At 39.8% G+C, this 23,264-nt stretch overlaps 2 protein-coding genes across 3 annotated transcripts; both read left to right on the forward strand.

Annotated features, from left to right (window-relative positions):
* Positions 1–2,034: 2,034 nt before the first annotated feature.
* On the forward strand, positions 2,035–4,034 carry mrps33 (mitochondrial ribosomal protein S33). Its single transcript, XM_030780392.1, has 3 exons — positions 2,035–2,208; positions 2,985–3,201; positions 3,689–4,034. The coding sequence occupies exons 1-3, from the start codon at positions 2,199–2,201 to the stop codon at positions 3,792–3,794; spliced, it is 333 nt and encodes a 110-aa protein (XP_030636252.1). The 5' UTR covers positions 2,035–2,198; the 3' UTR covers positions 3,795–4,034.
* Positions 4,035–6,030: 1,996 nt separating this feature from the next.
* Positions 6,031–21,918, forward strand: braf (B-Raf proto-oncogene, serine/threonine kinase). 2 transcript variants are annotated; one of them, XM_030772987.1, is made up of 20 exons: positions 6,031–6,192; positions 8,788–8,889; positions 9,720–9,983; positions 11,950–12,053; positions 12,237–12,339; positions 13,639–13,787; positions 13,981–14,100; positions 14,300–14,459; positions 14,656–14,695; positions 15,309–15,428; positions 16,251–16,387; positions 16,517–16,634; positions 17,027–17,111; positions 17,727–17,903; positions 18,023–18,069; positions 18,453–18,571; positions 18,924–19,055; positions 19,235–19,369; positions 19,988–20,141; positions 21,208–21,918. In XM_030772987.1, exons 1-20 carry the CDS (start codon positions 6,031–6,033, stop codon positions 21,228–21,230), a joined length of 2,451 nt encoding a protein of 816 aa, XP_030628847.1. In that variant the 3' UTR covers positions 21,231–21,918. The 2 variants fall into 2 exon arrangements, with proteins under 2 accessions (XP_030628847.1, XP_030628855.1); XM_030772995.1 differs by lacking the exon at positions 15,309–15,428.
* Positions 21,919–23,264: the final 1,346 nt, after the last annotated feature.

Raw genomic sequence — 23,264 nt, forward strand, 5'->3', positions numbered from 1 at the left:
TGAATTTTTCCAGTCGGGAACTCATTTTTCCGATTATTCCGACACCACATGAATGCACCATACCATCTCGTATGAAACTCTTTTCATTGCACTTTGATGTTTAAACTTTTTGGAGAAATAATAGATTTCATGGTGCATGCAATATCACATAACTCAGTTTGTTTGAAAATAACTTTATGGACACTCTTGGAAAGGCAGTTCAGGGAAGTTTTGTCAACAGCATCTGTCAAATTATCTTTGAGTCTTTGGTAAACATAAAATACACATAAAATGCGCAAATGATCTGTTCGCAGCAGCACGCATTTGCAGTGGAAAGTTACGCATTACAATTGTAAGGATATAACTGCGTCAGTCATAAAAGCAAGGAAGCATGGTCGCTGACAACACACACACACACTTTACTATAGACATTGTAATGTAAACAATTATCCACAGCCAGCTGCGACACATTGAGAGAATGATGCACCGTCCTATGAGATCTCTTATTAAAATACCAAAATTCCTTTACTGTTGTCCGTTCTCCCTTCTTCCCCAATAGCATAGCGCTCAACAGATAAATGATGGTTAAAAGCTAAATGGCAAACTATTCTCTCTACATTGCTCTGATCAACTAATTTTTTTCCTTGCTTTTGTTTTAACATGAACCTTAGTAATTAAGTATCTCTCCGTCTTCCATACTTTCTCTCTTTTACTTTGTATAGCTGTACAATGAAAGTAGAAAAAATTCTCAAATGCCACATAAATGCGTCCACGAAAAATATATTGGTGTTTTGTTTGTTTATTCGTTTTCTAAAGTAAAACAGGTCAGCAAAAGTTAGCCATTCAGCATTATATAGGGTCTATTTAGCCAGGTGAGTCGGACTTTCTAAACCGATACAGTTCTCAAACTGCTCGACGTACCCTTGTATATTTAATTAATGACATATACAACAGACCTTCTTCCGTATTTTACTCTATATTGAGAGATGTTTTCCTAACTTCATCATATGCAGATGCAAATAGAGCCAGCCACATAGCTTTTCATGTAATATAAAAAAGCCCTCACTTAGCTCTTCGGGGAAAGGAAAAGATATGTTAACGTCATCCTCACACAGCAGCCTCTCTTTGGCGTATAGGGGTGTATAGTAACGAAGCAGAAACACTCCCTAATTGTGCCTAATTATGTTTTAGGAATATGTCTGCTCAAGTATAAATGTTTCTGTCAACTTTCACTTTTTCTTCACTAGATTTTCAAAGGCAAATGTTCACTTTTCTCTGATAAATTTCCACAGACACGCTCGTTGCTTCCTGAAATATTAAATGAGGAGAAAACAACAAATAGTCTACTGAACGCAAATACGCACAGTCATTCAGTTATTTCGCTGAATTACCTCTTCCCATACACTACCGTGCTCGAGGCCACCATGGTTCAGTTATGTCAGTTATGACTCTGTTTTCTGGGCCACGGGGCCCAGTAACGTATTCCTGTGCCCAAGTAAATGAGTTTATAAAACAACAAGGAAATATATTTTTCATTATTTATGTTATTTCTTTTCACTTCTGTACATGTAATATCAGATACTTTAAAAGTTCTACACAACTATATGTATAGCTCAGTAAAAGTTACTATCAGTTTTATATAAAGGACACCGATGCATGTTTTTATAAAGCCTACTGCCGCTTTTCCACTGCATGGTACCAGCCAGCCCTACTCGACCCAACTCTATTCGCCTTTTTCGGTTTTCCATTAGGCAAATCTAGCATCTAGTACCTGGTACCCGTTTCTACATACTTAACGGGCTGTTCGGCAGACGAATACGTCACCACAAGCCACAAATGTCTCCAAGAGATGCGCGTTAGACGTACGAACACACTGCTACTGGAAATTGGTCTTTGGGCTGATCGAAGAGCAGCTCACCCAACACAAATCTTAGCCATAGTCATTACAAGAGACTTGAAAAAACTGAGATCAGATCAGCAAGCTTTGAGTCATAGATATTGACCAATGGGGTATTACGTTTCGCGCATGCTCAACGACGGGTTGTGAGCATGACCATCAACTTGCCGGAAGGTTAAATAACTCGTGTGCCCGAAATTAATGGTCCTCAGACGTTAAATGCAGGTGGATGTAAGGTCTAATATCAGATAGATTTATATATTGAGTACCGGGTGGTTCACCACAACGGAACTTGGAAAAAACACGTTTTAGGCATGTGTTTATGGTGAACGGTAAGCCATTTTGAATTTCGTATAATCTTGTGTGAAAGTCAATGCAACTGGATCCCTAGCGATCTGTAATACGATTTTTGTCCGTAGATTCACCTTACACTAAGATAGCGTCTTTGAATTCCAGTCCTTAAAAATACACTTGGTTGATGTCTAGTACTTTTACTCCTGATTAAAATTGTCTCAGTCGTCAAGCTTTTGGACCAGTTCAGACAACGAAGCTAGAGCAAAATGTGCTGTTCAGTCGGTGCTCTTAATTGAGATTAGACACTGCATCAGAACGTCTATGCTGTGTATTCTTAACTATACCTTTGAAACAGATGGAGTCTAACATGCAATGACAGGGAATTCGAACACATTACGCGGTGTTGGAACAGTTCCGACTCCAGGGAGACCCAATTCACAACTGATTTTGATCTGGTATAGCACAGATACCCTCAACTGAGATAATACTATGCTCTAGATTAATAAACTAATTAAAGTTTGTGCGAAGCTAGCAGCAAGATATACAGTCCATTGGGCCACCAGACCTGGAGTTTGGAAACATGTAGTGCCAGGACTCGAAGCCATGCACAGTTTTTGGGAAGTTGATGGAGCAACACACTAAATGCAGATCTTCTGGTTATCACCATGCATGAGCTGAGTTTAGTGTTCTTGCCCTGACCAATGACAGTCCCAGTTCCTAGTACAGGAGTGGTAGCTACTGTGATTATGTTAATATTTATTAGTTTTAACAAAACACTGAGTTTTTAATTTATTTTACTTGTCTGTTTTCATAGCAATGGCCAATCTGTCCAACTATGCTGTGCGAATGGCACGCCTGAGCTCTCGAATCTTTGGAGATGTAGCACGTCCAACAGATTCCAAATCAATGAAAGTGGTTCAGCTGTTTAAGGAACAACCACTGGCTCAAAGGAAAGAGGTGTATGACTGGTACCCTCAGCACAAGATATACTATTCCCTGACCCAGAAGCTGAGATTCTTGGGACTCTTCAGGTACTTGTCCAGTGACCATTGAGCAAAACATTTCATGTCCTCAGTACTTGCCATTACGGTGTTACTTGTGCTTATATTTACATTTATCCGTTTAATCGACTCTCATCTCTAAGAGCATGTACAGTTTGATAGGCACAGTTAGCATAAGTGTAGGTTCTTGTAAGCCCAAATTTCTGAAAGTTAGTGGGAGTTGTGTATAGCTTTAAGATAAGTTGGTACAATCAGACTGCAGAGATATGAAACTAAACTCGGGCAACCAGTTCGCTTTGAGTTACAGTACAAATAAAGCAATGGCAAGTTCTGAGATCAGTGTTTTAAATAGGTGTAGACAGGTAGACCTTGGGGAGATGGAATTGCCTCTATATTTGTTGAACAACATTGTGTTAAGTATTTACCTAACAAGAGATTACACATTTGACACAAAATGCTTGAATGAAACAGTGTATAGATATCATACCCTTTATGTTCTTGTCACATGTTGTTTCAGAGACGAGCATGAGGATTTCAAAGAGGAAATGCGACGTCTGAGAAAACTTAGAGGGAAAGGAAAACCAAAGAAAGGAGAGGGAAAGAGAGCCATGAAAAAGAAATAACCACAGTGTTGTCATCACCAGGAATCTTTCAGCAGAGAAACAGTTGGGAATTTAACGAAGATGTCATTCCTGAGCCATGAACAACAGAATATTCATGTTAGGTGCAGGAATTCTTGTAACATTCACAACTCTATCCGTGGAACGCTGGACCCCTTAATTTAGTTCTTGTACAGGCGGACATGTGTTTTTTATTTGTATAAATTATGTATTTCCATTAAATACCAATAAATATGTGCAGTTCCTGAGAATATGCCTTATGTTCTTTTACATGCTTATTTTGAGGCAACTTGGAATTACTAGTACTGGCAGAGTAACTACTGATAACATATATAATGTCATATATATAAAACAATATGGAGAAAGTGTGACTGAAACATCCAACACTGAGGCTGGTTATGTAGTGCTGAATGAATTTGGTAGGTGTATCATTTTCGCAGGGCCTAATCTGTGCTCTTAAAATACTGTGCACTCATGTAATATTATTATTTGTATTAACATATTTCCATGTTTTGGTCAGCCTTAGACAGAATTACATACCTTCACTTCCTAGAACTGTAACACTTCACATCAGATATGCATGCCTCAGTAAGGGCTTTAATGGACTTTCTAAAAGTAATGCTTGTCCTGTTATGTTAAAGTGTAGATTCTGATACCACCTGGTGACGTGAACCAATATGAACAGCATTATTTAAACTAAAAAAAAACTTACATAATAGGTACTGCAGTATCTCAACTGAGAGTGTAAAAACAACTTAGGCAACTGATTTTGAACATCATTGATTTAATCAGAGGTAGACAACTAGTGATACAAGATCTTTCCTTTTATGTCATGAGAACAAAACCTTTATTTGTAACATGTTACAGATACACTGGTTACACTAGTAAAAATGGGCAGTTAGACTAGTCTGCGATGGACTGGTGACCTGTCCAGGGTGTTTCCCCACCTTTTGCCCTATGAGCGTTGGGATAGGCTCCAGCAACCCCCGTGACCCTAATCAGGATAAGCGGCTTAGATAGAGAGAGAGAGAGAGTTAGACTAGTAAAAATGGATCAAAGTATGATCATTACCACAATACTACAACTTGTAGTCCATCCAGGATTCAGCTGAGGTTTGGGATTAGTTCTGAGGCTTCTTTTTCCTCTTAGAGTTTTTAACCTGTCACACCATATGTATAACTGGATTTCAGAATATTCATTTTCCAAGTTTCAGCATTCTATTCTGTGTGTCTTAGAAAAGATAATAAAATCACACTCATTTACGTCACCTAAACCTCTCCTCAAATACCACAGGATAATTCACATTAAAACACAATTCCAAAAAAGGATTATCATTGATGTTTCCATAATATACAACTTGGTATTATTACAATAAACATGTTCACCAAAATCCTGGACAGAATTCTACAATGTGTAATAATAGCTGAGTGGTTAATTTTGCATAGTCCCCAAAATGTTCTGTTCTTAGGTTCTTTGTAGGTGTACAAATTGATCAGCACATATGAAATAGCAGCAACACCTGTGTGGGCTTTTATTCTTCTGGGTTAACATGAGGGCAGGCAGTCAGGAGATAGTCAGCTGTCTAGGTATGGCCCTTGTTTTGTTATTTTATTTGTTCTGAGGTACACTTAAGTTATTTTAAGTGGATGTTTTAGAAAGCTACTAATGTTGTAAATCTTGACTTTTTCCACTGTAATGTGAACAGCTTAGAGATGTTACATACCACAAAGTCTTTCCCCATTGTGGCTTCACATGCGTTGCCTCTATCTTATCTGAAGTACTTTAATTCCAGGGAAAGCGTCACACAATTAAATGGGCCTAGAAAACACACTTGTTTCACACTTCCCATGAAAACCTGTGACTTCTTGGTGGCTTCTTATAGGGGTCGTTCAAGGGTCAAATAAGGAGATGGACACCTTGAATCCAAAGATCATTTGAAAATGTAACCTTACACTTTTAATTTGCTAATTATGAACAGTGTGAAAAGACTATGGATCCATAGCAGGAAACCATCTGATACTAAGAAACTGACGACAAATAGAATTTATACCGAACTGCTCGGGAAAATGCGGTTATGAATTCTACACTCCCTGACCATTTGTAGTTGGGTAAACTGGTTTCCACCATCCCCGTTTACCCATCTACGCTTGACGTTTCTTAACTCTCTCTGTCTCCCCCTCCTGTCTCGAGCTCTGTTTCTTTCCTCTATTATTTTCCACTCAGTTTCTCGCAGTTTAAAATGGCGGCGTTGAGCAGCGCCGAGTCCCCACCGCCCGTCTTCAACGGAGACACCATGGACCGTGATCCGGAGCGGGAGCGGGGACTGGATGAACTCGGCGCGGGGCTCGATTCCACCTGCTCTGGGGGGATCCCCGAATGTCAGCAGGACATTCCCGAGGAGGTACGCGGTGGGTGATGGGGTATCAGGAGCAAGGCAGTCGGGTGCTGAGCGGAGCTTGCTGGATGTAGATCTTCAGGAAACACCGGCTGTAATATGGATCGTGGGGATGCATTGCAGGGGGCGAGATGATGCACAAAAATGTCTGTGACTAAATCTTATATAGTACCCTGGTAAATATGCAAATATATTTTCACAACATGCATTTCCGAATGACAACATTTTCAGTCCTGCCTCATTTATATAAATATATATTGCAGATCGCCGACCCAGTGTTTATTACAAGGCCTGCCCGTATTTCAAACGCTTTTCGCTTTATTTTTCCTGAACCCACTGCAGCTGTAGCTAGCCAAGAGCTCAATCTGGCTACTTCGTTAGCAATCATGCTAACAAGCTCACTACCTTTCAACCTTGCAATGCATCTCCTCAAGCAAACTTGTCGATTCTTCTCGTGCATTGTGTTATCGCCATTATGTTATCAACTGCTGCAAATTCCAAACCTTCACATTGTACATTTAGTGTATTTCTCTCCTCATAGCAAGTGTCATCTGTCTAGTATATAGCTGTGGTTTCTAGTGGTTTATGTAGACGTAGCCCTAACGTACATTATTTATTTTGCAATCTGAATTATTGATAGAGTGGCTGGTGGAGAACAAATGCAGAATTATCTGAGTGCTAGCGTAGAATTAAAAGACGGTTTGTGAAACATGTCCTACCAGCTTTCAGTCTTCTGTGTGCACATAGTATAGTTACGTCGCCTGTCAAATTACTTTCAATTTATTCATTAACAATTATGTTGTTTTTCACTTTAAAACGAGGGCCATACAGGACGTTTCCTCAAACGGCACTGATCAGCATCGATTGGTTTAATAGAAGAGAATGGCATTATAGTATGATTTTAGACTATACTGAAAGACATGACGTTAGGGCACCCTATAATTTCGATGACAGAATCAGAGTTTAACAGTATATGGAATTTCACTGTCTGTGGTCTAACTGAAACAGGATGTCAATGATCGAACTTTATAACTCACTTTTATGGGCCTGTCGTTCTGGAAACTGTTTTGTTGTGACAAAACGGTCACACATGTCTTCAGCTCGCTTTATCTTTTTTCAAGGTTCCTAAGGGTTGTTACACTAACTAAACTAAGCTGTAGTAAGCCTTTACAGATTTAATTGGATCAGCGAGCTTTAGTTATAGAAGGGTTTATTGTGCCCTGGCTGTGTTAGGCCAGTGCTGTGTTACCATTGCAGACACCTCTCAGCCTCCGTTTAAGTCCTTATACATAGTTACCCATATTGAATATGCGTAGCAGCATCCTCTGATATCATATCGTAGTTGATTGATGACCATTTAAGGCACGCGCATTGCCTCACTAATTTCAAATAAAGGAGAAGTTCACAACAGAGTTGTTTGCCAGACTTTCGTCAAGATTTGTCAATCCACTCTGTTGAACTATAGTATAATAAAGAGGAACTTTTACACGCTGATCCCTATCATAGCTAGGTGTCTTTTCTAAAATTGCATTCATGATTAAATTTGGCAAGTGGTGGATCCAGTTTTTGTGTGTTGTTGATAGTGTCAAGTGCCAGCTTGACTGCACCACTGGTCGGAATGCATGATTAGATCAGATCAGACCGGCTTTTAATCAAAATTATAGGCTAAAGTTGTCAAGGCATATTAGTGTACTAAAAAAGAATTTTTGGTACCAAATATGTATTTGTAGTAGTAGTAGTAGTAGCAGCTTTGCTGTTTTCTCTCTGAGAATAACAGTTTTGACCACCAGTTTCCTCTTTGCGATTAGAGTGTTGTCAGATCTGACAACAAATGATCAAGGCATCTTGTGACCTGTTCAGCCAGCAAAAGACAGTCTAAACTTTGTAGAGGAAATCCTCTTTTCTTTGCATGAGCGAGAATGTAAATCATTTTTAAATCTTTGCGTTTAGAATTGCAGCATTTGGATATGCATGACTTGTAAAGGATCAATTTATATTCATCGCTGTGAGTCAATCTGTGATATTTAGTACACCCTTTTCATCAGAGAGATTAGAAAAACTGGAAAGAGTGATTACTGGTGATGCACCAATGGGTCAATTCTTACAGGGGGCATAATGTTTAAATAACATACTGCCATTCCAGCATGTTAGGAATGCCATTCTTAAATAATTTCAGTGAGCCTACCTTTAATTCTGCCTTAAATTACATGCAGGGTAAGCGGTGAGAGGCGTTCTCATGATTACCCTCAGATAATCACAACTTTATATCCATGGTTGTGACCAAGGTGGGCACTGTATTGAGGGGCCTGAATATCTTTGCGTGTCAGCCATATCTGCTAGAGAATTTTATGACAGGGCTGTAGGGGGAGAGATCCATTGCCACTTTTTACACCAAGGTGAACATGGCCAATAATCAGTTTGATTTTTTTTTTTTAAATCATAACAAGGTCAAGTGTAGCGGAGCTCAGTGTTCATGTTGAGGGGTCTGTGTTAAGGTTAGCTGTCGTCCAAGAGAGATGTAAATAAAAGTGCACGTCTTCAACTGTTGGTTTTTTTTTTTTTTTTTTTTTTTTTTTTTTTTTAATATCCCTATGTATGCAGATATGGAATATCAAACAGATGATTAAGCTGACCCAAGAGCACATAGAAGCACTTCTGGAGAAGTTTGGAGGAGAACACAACCCCCCTTCCATATACTTGGAGGTGAGCTAATCAGATTTGCAAAAGAACGACTCCTACATCCTGTAATGAGAGATGCTTATGAAATACCTTGTGTTATTAACGCTGAATAGAAAAACCTGTCTCAAATCTGGAAATCATGTTTGTTTGCCTACTTTTTCAGTGTGTTGAACCGAGACAAATTCCTGTCATTGGTTGGAAAGGTTTCAGCCCTTATGTACTTTTTAATATTGTAGAAAGAAATTTCACGCATAACAAAAAAAAAATATTTTACCCAAATAAGAAAGAGAGAGAGATTTTATCAACAAGAAAAAAAACCCAAATGAGATTTTACAAATAAACTAGCAGTTGGTTTCCCCAAAACAAATCAGCTCTCCCAAACCTATTTTGGAATATGTGAAGGAAACCAAAACTATGCATTTGGAAAAGTGGTATGTCATTACAATCAGCATGTATTATCCCTCAAAATAAAGTTAAGTTTGAAGTCAGTACATAATTAAAACTAACAAAAATCTGAAAAGGCCATTGGTTTGTTTTACTTCAGTAGCTAAGGTTTTATTTTTTACCGTTATAAAGTTTTACACCCTGCAGCAACCTGATTTAACTCTACTAATCATAAACCAATTCATTATCTGAGTCAGATGTAGCAGTGTAGCCTTAACAGACATATGTAAAGCAGGGGGCCTTGTAGGAATGGAAAAGAAAAGGAGGAGTGTTTTGATGCAGTTTCTCCTATTATAGAGCCTGACGCCCCTTAAGCATGAATGTAGTTTTGAGTTTAATAGTCCTATAGTACATCAAAACATTGGATTTTGTTTCCGACAAGCTCCAATGTTTTTCACTCTTTCACACAGGCTTATGAGGAGTATACCAGTAAGCTTGACGCTCTGCAGCAGAGGGAACAGCAACTCCTAGAGGCTATTGGGAATGGCACAGAGTTTTGCTCCTCACCCACCCCCACCCTGCTGGATGTGAAACTGGGTGGGGCTCAAGGCTATCCCACAGCTCCCAACACCCTGTCCGTTCTGCAGACCCCCACTGATGCTGCTCGTGGGAACCCCCGCTCCCCCCAGAAGCCCATCGTCAGGGTCTTCTTACCCAACAAACAGAGGACTGTGGTATGTGGCAAGGAGCTGATTCATTGGCATTCTTTCATACGTATGAATGTCTTCAGAGAGTATGCATGATAGTATATAGTATGTTTAGAAAAAATTGCTGATAGTTTAGTATTCTTAAAGGGGTCAGATATCATACTGTGCCCACCCAAGAGAAAACAGTGTGGACACATTGTATAGTATACAGAAAGCAACAAAATATACAAATATTGAGACCGTTATGTCAAGCAGACAAGTTATCTATTTTTAGGGGAATTAGTATATATAGGTGTACTCTTGTTCAACAGTGCTCTAGCCAATGACATTTCAAAATTTCCTGTGATGTCATGGTCCTACATATGACCTGTGACAAGTTTACGCAGTCTTTCTCAGGACCTCCCTGTCCTATAAATTTGTATTCTTGCCCACCTCTGGGTCAACACCTTGACTGGTTCAGTCATGCGTGTCAATGCAGGACCACAACCAAAAAAAACCTTTGAGGGATGGACATTGAATTATGTCTTTTACCCCTGTGCACCAAATACTAGAATGCCATTCCTTGTGGAACTGAATGCTACTTTTGAAAGTTGAGTTTAGGCAAAGGTGAAGTTTGGGGTTTTTTTTGCGCAAATGTGAGTGATTCCCCTTTGATCAGATAACGAGGACAGAGAAAATGAAACAGAAATTAAACAGTTGGTAGATCAGAATTAAACAGATAAGAGAACTTTGTCATGCTGTTTTAAAAACACCACTCTTGCATCATAAACCCCATAAAATCTTTGTGTTGGCAGAGGAAGAAAGACTAAAAATATCTGATCATAAAATGGGACAGGGATTTTGGTGCTTGAAACGAACACATCTTAGTTGGCAAATCTTAGAGGTGTGGAACTAGTTTGCCGGCTTATCATGAACTGCAAGTTGTTCATCACATCTGAGGTACAACCTTACCCAAAAGCTGTGGTAGAATATAGTTCCAGCTTTTTGGTTAGGCTTTTGCAGTTTACGTACTTTTGCTGAGCTAAACCTTGGCTTTACATGTTATGGCAGATGACTCTGCAAGAGAACTGTTAAGATTTCAATCCCCATTGTAGTGAACCTGCGTTTGGTGTAGGCCACCCTACTTCACGTGGAGTTCTTTGCCTCCGACTTGTTCATTAGTGTTCTGGACACCCCGTCGAGCATTACCCCGTACTTCATGACAACTTAGAGTTTTATGATGAATTTATGTATAAAACAAAAAAGGACAAACGAAAGCAGACCTGAACTAAAACAAACAGTTGCTTGTGACTTTACATGCGTGACGTTCTGTGAGAAATCCTTTTTTGAAAGGTTCTAAACAATTTGTGTCGTTTTTGTCATTCAGTAGTTGAGTTATTTTAAAGTTTTTGTTGAGTTGACATAATTATTTCAAAACATCCTTTTACAGTGTAGTTCTGTGCCTTTATCTGATTTTAGGCTTGACAACTACGCAAAAATATGAAATGCAAACTTAGATGTTTATCATATCGCATTTCGCAATCACAAAATGTCTCTGTCTAACCGTGATATGATATTTTGACCAAATTGTGCAGCCCTAATTGTTGAAGTCTGCTCCATAGAGCTAAAGTGGAGATTTAGACAACACCATTCAAACAACCAGTGTTTGATTGGTTTCCGGTTCACTGAAAAAATATGGGCTCTGGGAGGTTTTTTTTTTGTTTTGTTCTATTACATTGTAAAGCTATATGAGTCCATGGGAAATAAACCAATGTAGGTGACCCCCTTTACTTTGATTAGCTCCTCAGCATGAAACTGCCAAGCTAGCTTAGAGATGCCTCGTAACAACCAAGAAGCCAAGAAATGAAAGAGCATGCGTTGAGATTTGACCAGTGTGGGGGTGGTCTAAGTTGAATTTCAGTTTGCTGCAGATTGTATTTGTCATTAAATGCTCCTCTTTGCGTGTTAACATGTGTACCACACTAAGGCTTCTGCATGTTTACGTTTCGCCCAGGTCCCAGCCCGTTGCGGGATGACTGTGAGGGACTCTCTGAAAAAGGCCCTTATGATGAGGGGCCTGATCCCAGAATGTTGTGCTGTCTATAGGATACAGGATGGGTAAGTGCTGGCGACGCGTGATAAACTAAACAGGTCTGTCACACTGCTGCGCTTGCGCATGATTTATCTTGTTGTAATGTAGTTTTTTTTTTTTTAACATGGTTATATTGTGAATTATCATGATGTCTCAGTCAAGGTGACGTCAGATCTTTTGAAATGGTATTGTATCGCTTGTCATGTCAGGGAGAAGAAGCCTATTGGTTGGGACACAGACATCTCTTGGCTGACTGGAGAAGAACTTCATGTGGAAGTTTTAGAGAATGTGCCACTAACAACACACAATTTTGTGAGTATGATCAAGAGCATAAATGATGAGAACAGAGGGATGGAGAAAAGCAGCATAAATGAAATCATTATTAGAATGTCACGTAAGTTTGCATTAATGCACAGCACCTCTCCTTTTCCAGGCGACAACAAAGGTTTTTTCACCTGTGAAAACATTTCTGTTTGTACAGTTCTCTAAAACTTTAAAATCTTTGAATGCATATGAGTTGTGGAGGTAGAATCCTGCTCATAACAAGGACCCACATAATTTCGTTGTACTACAATATTAGTTAATAATGGATTAATATTTTTCATGAGTGCTCTGAGGTGAAAGCACTAAGGGATTCTATCCATTAGTCCAGTTCAACAGATGAAAAGTTTAACGTTTGTTCTGTGATAGATCAAACATTCAGGATGCCTTGACAGTGCCATCTTAGTCACACTGCTGTTGTTTTTTGTTGTTGTTGTCGTTTGTTTGTTTGTTTTAGTCAATATAGCACGTAACGTAGTGCTTTAGGCGAGCATACAATGTTTTGTTGACGAGGAGGCATTGAGTGCTGACTTGTTGACTGTGACCTGGAGTCTGGCAGCAACATAGTGTTTCTTGGGGGGCCTGGCTATTTCTGTTGAGGGCTCTCTGCCCTTGGAGCTTAGCAGTGGTCAGTGGTGGTCAGGCTGCTGTACAGATAGAGGTCAAGCACATAATGTTCTCCTCCAAGGATTTGATTATATTACACAACTTCTGGTGTGGAAAAATTAGCGATTAGCTTTGCTTGTATTGGAGTAAGAACAGAGAAAAAGAACATGTTAATGTTTAACAAGGGATTTTAAGTCTTTCCAGGAGGTTTGGGCTTATTTCATGAATGAATTCAGTAATTCTAATTCAAGTGACGAATTGGAATTAGAACCGCAAATAGAAAAAAAAAACATTAAAGAAACAGACCTGGGATTAATTTAGACTTGCAGGAAGTTGCAGGGACAGTGGGGAAAGTACTGTCCAAATATAATTGAAATGAGTTTCCATGATATTTCCATGATATTAAATAACAAAAAGGTTTATAAAAAATTCAGGATAATACAGTCTTTAACTTTATAAATGTATTTTAGAGTTAACTGCTGCTAGAGTGTGTAAGCCCTCTAAAATGTCTGTAAATGTTTAAAAGTCCACAAACAGAACACCTCCAAAATAGCATTAAAAGTATATCAGAATGTATATCAAGTATATGTGATGCAAGCACAGTGCATGTTCTCTGTATCCAAGAGATGGTACAGTGAGTTCAAAAGTATTTTCAGTAACGGTTTCCATTGTGCCTGTTGTCAGGTGCGGAAGACTTTCTTCACCCTGGCCTTTTGTGACTTCTGTCGGAAGCTGCTGTTTCAGGGCTTCCGCTGCCAGACCTGTGGGTACAAGTTCCATCAGCGCTGCAGTACTGAAGTCCCACTCATGTGTGTCAACTATGACCAACTGGAGTGAGTGCTTGTGACTTATGTATTCTGTAGAGATAAAGACTGGCTGTCCTATTAAGAAAACGATAGTGTCTTTTCTCTAACTGGTTATTGGTCCGGACTGTTTGAATTTTGATGCTTTAGGTTTTGTTTATTTATTTATTGTGTTTACTTGTAATGATATTCTGTCTAACATCTTTGATATCTCACTCTTCAGCTTACTGCTAGCTTCTAAGTTTTTGGTCCACCATCCAATCACACAAGAGGAGGTGTCTTCAGAGGGCACTACCCCTGTGTCTGAGGTGTGCCCGTCCTTGCCCCCGTCAGACTCTGCTGGGTAAGACCTGTTGGTATGAAAGTGTGACTGTGTCAGTGTTTGGCTCATTTAATGTTACTGAAGCTATAATTCACCAAAATGTAAGTATGTGATTATAAATGCCTTGCATTGACATCTGCTTCAACTGAAGAAAATAGCTGTTTTTGCAATGGTTTAGATTAATTATTAATTTTTGGAGTTACGTCCTTGCTTGTTTCAGGTCGCTGTGCCACCCGACAGTGTCCCCGTCCAAATCCATTCCCATCCCACAGAGTTTCCGACCTGGAGAAGAAGATCATCGTAACCAGTTTGGCCAGAGGGACCGCTCTTCTTCTGCCCCCAATGTCCATATCAACACCATTGAGCCAGTCAACATTGACGTGAGTGGCCAAACACACACACACACAACAAAGTGTTCTCCAATAACAGAACAATATCTTATTCCAGAAATCTTTTGATTGCAAGTTGTTATTTAGGCACTGTCTATCATGGTTATCCTTTAAGGTTTTTCAGTGATATTTATTAAAACTCTCCAAAACCAATCATTAACATGTACAGTGCATTGTTTTACTTCAGGACTTGATTCGTGACCAAGGTTTACAGAGGTCTGATGGAGGTAAGTATCATTACGTACACCCCCCCCACCCCACCCCACCCCAAATGTACCACGCACACACTCGCACCCACTCGCACACACACACACACACATACACACACATACACACACACACACACACACACGTACACGCATACGCATGCTGGTTCATTGGCTTCTCTTCATCCCATGTCTTTGTGCCATCTCTGTGTCACTGGCCTTTGAAGTTCAGGTTATGGTGTACCGCGTGCCAATGAGGATGATAAGAAATAGACTCTAACACTCTCCTCGTCTGTCTGCATAATGAGGATTCCTATAACTCTTTATTTACAGCTGTAATGGTCATTACATTACCTCTTTACTTTTAACAGCTGATCAAAAAAAAAGCAAAAAAAAAACAAAACAGCACTTATAACCCCCTTCCTAATCTTTCTTATATAAGACAAACAGTTAAACTGGATCCAGAGCAGCTATGAAAGACCAAAGTAGAAACATGAATGTAGCAGTAAGGGCAAAAGCTAATCTCTCCTGTATGGATTTGTTCAAGACACAGAGCTCAAGCTGAAGTCAGGTTTTAGGGACACACCTTGGCTTCAGGCCAGTGATCCTGAGTCTGTCTCTTTCCCCCTTGCAGCCCCCCTGATCCACCCTGCCCGCTGCTTGAGGAAACACCGAACCCGGACCTCAAGCCCCCTCCTATACTCCTATCCCAATGACATTGTCTTTGATTTTGAGCCAGAGCCTGTGTTCCGAGGTAGCGAAGGCCTTCGTGCATCCATGCGTCTCATGCTTTGTCTTTTCTCTCTGCTGCTGTCTTTTTCCCTGCTCACTTCTCTCTGTCTTTGCCTGTGTTACCTCACACTCTCGCACAGAAACAATTCACTTTCAAGGGTCACTGTTGAGTTGAGATTTTCCTTCAGCGTGAGATTCCAGTTTAAAATCAATGAAAATCACTGAATATTATTACAGTTGAAGATCAGTTGAATTACCTTATTTTACTGTGAATATACTGTTTCATGTATGTTAAGTCCTAAATTAAATAACTGGAGTGGATGTAGACACATTTGATGCCTAGAGACCTGGGGTAGCTAACCCATGTCTACCCTCTCTTGACCACAGACTATCTGAGCAAGACTTTTGTATGCCAGTGCACCTTGCACAGTGTCTTTCCAATTCCATTCTGCTCTGCTGACCCTTCCCTTAGGCCTGTCACACAGATCTGAGAAGTCGGGAAGAATCCCATATTATATTAAAATGTCCTATTTGCCCCATGTGAACGGTTGGCTACAGATTTTGCCCAGTTTCATACACTGTTCCTGAGCTCTCAGATTGGTAAAACAGTCTTAAGGCAGGGAGAAGGAGCTGATTTGGAATTGGCCGGTAGGCTATTAGTTCCAGAATTCACCTGTCACCACCCTCACTTCGCACTGCATGGGCTGTGTGGTGTGATCTCACTTAAACAAATTTGCAAAAACACGCTCTCTCCCTTTCTTTCCCTCTAGTCCCTCATAGCTTTCTGTCAACGCCGTAAGCTTGTTTGTTTCTTCCCTTTTCCTTCACTCCAAAAAAAAAAAAGGCTCTACAACAGGGCTGTCGGCCACACCTCCTGCCTCCCTACCTGGTTCCCTGACCAATGTGAAGGTGCCCCAGAAATCGCCATGCCAACAGAGAGAGCGCAAGTCATCATCCTCATCCGAGGATCGCAATAAGATGGTAAATTTAAACTATTAGCGGTGAAATTATTTGAAAAGAGCTTTGTTTAGGAAAGTGTAAATCTTATGGTTTAAACATAGTAAGTGTATGAAACATCTCCATTTATTTGGTGTTTTTTCTCTGTGTTAGAAAACCCTGGGTCGGCGGGACTCGAGTGATGATTGGGAAATCCCTGAAGGTCAGATTACCCTGGGCCAACGGATAGGCTCTGGCTCCTTTGGAACAGTCTACAAAGGAAAGTGGCATGGTGCGTTTTCAGAACACAAATAAGCACGAGGTCTTTGGTGCTTAGAGCACCCACATTTTTTCCCTCAGCATAAACACACCAAATTCAGTTTGAAGGGTAGTTTTGAGTCAAACTGAAAAACGGCGACATTAACAAAGCTTACATGAACAGCGCAATGTTATTGTGATGGGGCTCAGACAATACTGCAAATATGAAAATATGGGTTATCCTTATCTTAAATTATTATAGGATACATAGCAATATTTAAACACCTTCCTTGCATGAGAAACAGAATAATGCAATCATAGTATTTGCCTGTAAATTGGTCATAGAAGTCACAGTAAATTAGGCTAATTTTGTTGAGGCTAATTTGCTTGTGCTGGCCCTGATGTTCTGTACATTGATGCACACAGGTGACGTGGCAGTCAAGATGTTGAATGTCACTGCTCCAACCCCCCAGCAATTGCAGGCCTTCAAGAATGAAGTGGGAGTTCTCAGGTAATCCTAGCCATCGCATTGAGAACCTCTCTATGTTCCACTCATTACATTAGCCGGACCACAGCTTCACTTATGTTGGGTGCAATCATGACTTCCTTTTTCATGAGACATCAGAAATGCAAGCTTATACTCTACCTCTGGCGTGTCATATCTCCTCTGGATGTATGTATCAGAGTTCTTGATTTAGCAGATTTATGATTCATATCACGTTAACAAAATCAATAGCCTGCTAAAAGAAAATATAAAATTCTATCAGATTTATTTACCATGTACAGTTCTGTTTGTTGTGGTGCAGCTGAGTCTCACACAGATTACAGAGGACAAATAGGACTGGACATTGATACAAAAATAACTCTAAACGTAGTGACATATCTAGAGCATATCATCTAGGTTACATTAAGTAACTAGACTTACTCGTGGTACACTATCAGACAGAGGTGTACATGTTTGTGTTATTGTAAGCACAAGATGTCATACTGCCCGAGTCGGTAGTCCAGATTAATGTTATGACACTGTTAAACGGGCAGACAGCATTAAGAGGTGGTGAGTTTAGAATCACATGCATTGTCTCTGTTTAGTGGGATCCTAACCAGAGAAACCCTTCTCCCTTTGCAGGAAAACCCGCCATGTCAATATCCTGCTTTTCATGGGCTATACCACCAAGCCCCAGCTGGCCATAGTAACCCAGTGGTGTGAGGGTTCCAGTTTATACCACCACCTTCACATCATCGAGACCAAGTTTGAGATGATCAAGCTCATTGATATTGCCCGACAGACTGCACAGGGCATGGAGTGAGTTACTGGGTTCAACAACACCAACAAAACCTATTAGATACTAACAAATGTTGAGTATTCTGTCCTTACCACATTGCCTAGTTTGAAACTTTTTTGTCCTCTTTGATGTTTTACAGCTATTTGCATGCCAAGTCCATCATTCACAGAGACCTGAAGAGTAACAGTATCCTTTCTGTCCTTGGAATGTTTTAAGGGAACCATCATCTGTTACACTGCTGAGAAAATTTCCTGTATAGAAATACTTTATTGTAGCACTGTTGTTGGATGGTTGCTTAATAGAAGAATTATGACAGGTACACAAGTGCTGTGTAACCATTATCAGATATCTATAACATACTGGTATGAATGTCATGTTGACACATTGTTGGTATGTATGTCAGGTCGGCACATTGTTAGTATGCATGTCATGTTGGCACATTCTTGTTGTCCAGTTATCCATGTTGTACTGGATCTCAGGTGTCTGTAAAAAATTTGACATAATAAGCAGCGCTTTAAAGAGCTGGCAGTTGTCAGGGAAAAGACTTGCCTTAACTACACTCCTCTCAGATATCTTTTTGCATGAAGACCTGACAGTAAAGATTGGTGATTTTGGCCTGGCTACGGTGAAGTCTCGCTGGAGTGGCTCTCACCAGTTTGAGCAGCTGTCTGGCTCTATCCTGTGGATGGTGAGTTGTGGTATGATTACTCACTGTGATACATATGAATGTATATGTTTTGCGATTTACTTCTTGTGGTTGATTGGCTGTATTTAGTCATCTGCATCATCTATAACCTGTCAGTAATTTTGGCAAATAAGCAGAAAATCGACATGAATAAAGCTATATAATGTTGAATCAATTCAATACCCCTTTTAACCAGTCACCAGTAAGAGGCTGTTTTCTCGTATTGCATCATATTGTGGTGCTTTACCAACGGATTTGTAGTACTTGAGTGCAAACTTGTGGATGTGACTGATTTGTTGTGTGCTGTACTGAAAAACGCTCTTCACTTACTCACTTGCTTTTCTATGTCATCCAGGCCCCTGAGGTGATCCGGTTGCAGGATAAGAACCCATACAGTTTCCAGTCAGATGTGTATGCCTTTGGGATTGTCCTCTACGAACTCATGTCGGGTGCTCTGCCGTACTCTAACATCAACAACAGAGACCAGGTCAGAACTAGTCCATTGTCCAGTTCTGTTATGGGGTCAGATTTTATGCGGTGATGGGCTTATCTGGGAAGGAATGCTTGAACCCGGGTTGAAATCTCACTGCTTAGTCTATTCAGATCACATTAAGATTGGAATCCGGTGTGCCAACTTTGATTGTCCATTGTGTTGTTTTCTCATAGATCATCTTCATGGTAGGCCGGGGCTACCTGTCCCCAGACCTGAGCAAAGTGCGCAGTAACTGCCCCAAAGCCATGAAGAGGTTAATGGCTGATTGTCTGAAGAAAAAGAGGGAGGAGAGACCCCTTTTCCCTCAGGTAACCATTGAAACATTTGCATATAGGCAGAAATGTTTGGACTGGTCATTGATGAGACAAGTTGGAAGTCTGAGTGAAGAATAATTTCAGTTCTGAGTATTGCAAATGTGAGCCAAACTATGCAATGTCAAGCTATCTCTCACATTTGACTTAAAGAGGAATTCAGTGAAAAAACTGACCAATGTGTCAAACATTGATTGTTTAGTTTTTAGGAATCTGGATGGAACTTGTCTCTTATTTCTCAACTTCTTTTCTTGTAGTTGCATACTTTAACCAGATAGTTCTGTCAGACTGCTGGGGAAATAATTATGGTGAAATGTTGGAGAGCGCAAAACTGCAATGATGCTACTAAATTGTGACAAAACCTTTTTGTAATTGTGGGCGGGGAATGAACCTTTTAACGCTGCCGGTTTTACAGGAGTTTGAAATTGCTGAACAAGGTGCTTTTCCTCTCAGTTCAGTTATAGACTGCTTCATTCTCAATAGTTGTATCCCTGAATAGGTTTGGTACGCAATCAATGTATTCTGTTCAGTGCCTTATAATATGTATCTGTAGTCACAAAAATTATATTATGAAGTCACATAGAAAACTGTCTGTTAAAACTTGTCATGTCACAGATTCTGGCCTCGATTGAGTTGCTGGCACGCTCATTGCCCAAGATCCACCGCAGCGCCTCTGAACCTTCACTCAACCGTGCCGGCTTCCAGACCGAGGACTTCAGCCTGTATGCCTGTGCCTCTCCAAAGACGCCCATTCAGGCAGGGGGCTATGGTTAGTACAAAGCCATCTTTCATTAAGGACTGTCTCACAGATAAGATTAATTTTGTCGGTTGTTTTGCCTAGGGATGGGACAATAAATCGAAATTCGGTATATCGCGATCCAAAAATTGCGATCCATTTCATAATTAAGAAGATGATATTGCGATATTTGCTACTTTGTATTGTACCCTACCCTCTAGAATTTCAAGTTAAAGTTGGCTGCGATTCTCAACTTCTGCCTACAACTGAGACTCTTAATTGGTGTGCATAGACTTTATAAACGGGTACATTCTTCTCATGACGTCGGGTAGCGAGTTTTATAGTATCGCGTTGCGAACGTATTACATACGAACATGTGTCATTGATTGAAATTTGCCGATTAAGATGCCATAACAGTGAAAGCGATAATGGAATTATGGAATCTTGTTATCTTACACATCATTGAAAACTAAGCTTTATTTCAGCTAATCATAATGTTACTATCAGTGTCAAAATAATGCATTACATATTTGTGTCATTGAAAATTGCTGTTTGAAATGACTGAACAACAAAAACGTGAAGGTATTTATGGTATCTTGTTATGCAAAGAAACAGTTTCCATTCATAATGTAGAGATACATACTTAATGTATGATTCATGATGTCATGTTAATCATTTAATTTAATATGTTTGATTAACTTTGCTGCTGAGAAGCATTGAGGTAGCTTGTACTTATAACACTTCTGTTGTATTTCTGATCTTTATGAGAATTTCTGTTGTCACTTTGAACTCTTTGTGTGTTGTCTAGTAGAGAACTTTATTCAAATGAGAATTTATTTTGTATTTTGCATGGCTAAAACTTAAATATGATGATTGGGAACTGTTATTAGGCTCTATCGAATCATGGTGATATTGAATCGCGAACCTCATATTGCATATCGAACCGAATCGTGAAAACTATATCTCCCCATCCCTAGTTTTGCCCAAACTCCCTTTAACACTGGATTAAAACACAGTTCTTACTGTATGTTATATTGTAATTAGTTGATATTGTTTTCTTGCTTCTAGCTATTTTCTCTGTCTTTTTTTGTACTTACAGGTGAGTTTTCAGCATTTAAGTAGTGGTGCTGACTCCACAAGTCCATCCCTCGTCACTTTTTAAGAAGTCTTGTGTTCCTACAGTGGGTTCATCCATAAAACCGAAAAAAAATCTAGTCTCAAAGAATGTGCTGTTTTTCTTCCTCCTTACCCGAAGAGCAGCAGCCATGATGAAATCGCTAAACAACAGATCTCTGCACAGGAATGGCCGACTGAAAAGTCAACACACATTATAAATAGGAGCAACTTGAGCAATGTGACACATAAAACAAAACATAACACTGAAACTAGTAAGAAAAAAACCTACAGGAGGCCAATGCTACATGGAGGCGATCAGCCCCTCAGAGGAGAGAAAATGACCTTACCTGAGAAGATGGTGGAAATGGCTTTATGAGCCACTGAGAAGTACAGTGGGAAATTTGGATTCAAGTGAGTTTAGGGAGCACATGCCCTGCCTTGCTCCTCCCTGAGGGGGCATTTGGCTAAGGGTCAAATGCCAGCCAATCAGAGCACAGGATCTACACTCTGACCACTGGTAACAGAGATTTATGAAAAGAAAGGCCTTCCTCACAGCTCATTGGTTGGCATGAGGTGATGGGGCCAGGTTGTAGCCAATGTCACAGTGGCGCTGAAAGATGAGATAACTTGAATGACATTTAGAAATTGTTTCCTTTTCTTAAGTTGATTTTGTTACATTTTGATGTAAGGTATGGTGGGAAATTGCTGGTAGTATCGTTTTTGTTTATTTGTTTGTTTTTTTTCATTTTCATTTGTTATTAGGGAGAGACTCTTTTTTCCCCCTTGTCTTCTCATAGAGATGTAGATACAGAAATTAGAGCATTCCTGCCTGCGTATTCCTGCCTGCATACCTGAGCAGATACACACGAATGAAGTGTCAGTGGGAGCCGTATTTCTCCCCTCGCTGTTCTATATGGATCATGTGAAACTCCCCTGCAGTTTAGGACCTCCAGTATCACACATACCTTTGCTGTCTCTCTTCAGCAAATAATCCCTCATGCAAATGAACATGTAACTGTGATCAGCAAAGATATCTTGCTCCCATAGAACAAGTTAACTGTTATCTAGAGAGTAATTATGAGAAGAATCTCTGTGTTACATTCACAGAACCAGACAGTTCCTACAGCAAATATGACATTGCAAGACGATTGACAATACACTTAAGTTGTGGCAAGGGCTTAGCAGCATGGTACGCGGTTAGCCTCTTTGCTATAGTAAGCATCTTTCCCACTAAGACACAGGTGACACAGGTTTTTTATTGTGGTAGTTAAACTGTTAATTTCAGTGCTTGCTAATGTCGTTTGGTACAGTACTTATTTTCCCTAGTCCAAAGGGATGTTCACTTTAAATGTTCTGTTTAAGTTGCTTTTACATCGTACTATTAGAATCCATTTTACTGTTTGCCCTGTTGTTCCTTTTAATTTCACTGCTTGAGTCATCCTGCAGTGTTCATGCCAAAGCCACTGTGAAGTGACTTGCCTAAATGTTTTGTTTTCAGGCATCTCTTTTTAAAGTGAAAGAAAGGGCATTTTGTTTATTTTGCTAGTTCTGTGCTTGACCTCAAGCTCTATCTTGAGAGAGATTTGATAAAGCTTTGCTGAAAATGGCCATTTCTTAGCTGGTTGATTGTCTTTGAGAGGAGAGTTTGTGAGGCACGAAGTTTTAACTGACCTCCACAAATCGACTTTTATACTCCACCCCTATGGCTTTCATTCCAGTGTACATGTTAAAGGTCATAGAGATTTTGTTAAGTTGTTTTGTATTTGTTTTTTTTTTCTTTCTTTTTTTTTGTGGACAGGCAGGCCTGCAAGATAAGACATATTTATGTAACTTAAATTTTATTATTTTGGGTTTTTTTTCCTTCCTCTGAGAGAAGTTGACTTTTACTTACCTGTCTCTTAAGTTGCTTATATGGACCTGGAGATATGTGTCGTTGCACTTTGTGGAAACTGATTGATGCAAATAAGCAATTTGCCTTTCTTATGGACTAATACATTTTGTCATAGTGGTTATAGCATGCTTTGATGCTCCCAAAATCTG

The sequence above is a fragment of the Chanos chanos genome, chromosome 1, assembly GCF_902362185.1.
Source record: "Chanos chanos chromosome 1, fChaCha1.1, whole genome shotgun sequence".
Classification (NCBI taxonomy): Eukaryota; Metazoa; Chordata; class Actinopteri; order Gonorynchiformes; family Chanidae; genus Chanos; species Chanos chanos.

Bases quoted from the DNA above. Each gene is read 5' to 3' on its own strand.
- mrps33 (XM_030780392.1), top strand. The intron at 3,202-3,688 runs GTACTTGTCCAG...ATGTTGTTTCAG, and splicing joins AGATTCTTGGGACTCTTCAG to AGACGAGCATGAGGATTTCA.
- braf (XM_030772987.1), top strand. From the start codon at position 6,031: ATGGCGGCGTTGAGCAGCGCCGAGTCCCCACCGCCCGTCTTCAACGGA. The intron at 12,054-12,236 runs GTAAGTGCTGGC...TTGTCATGTCAG, and splicing joins GTCTATAGGATACAGGATGG to GGAGAAGAAGCCTATTGGTT. The intron at 14,460-14,655 runs GTGAGTGGCCAA...GTTTTACTTCAG, and splicing joins TTGAGCCAGTCAACATTGAC to GACTTGATTCGTGACCAAGG.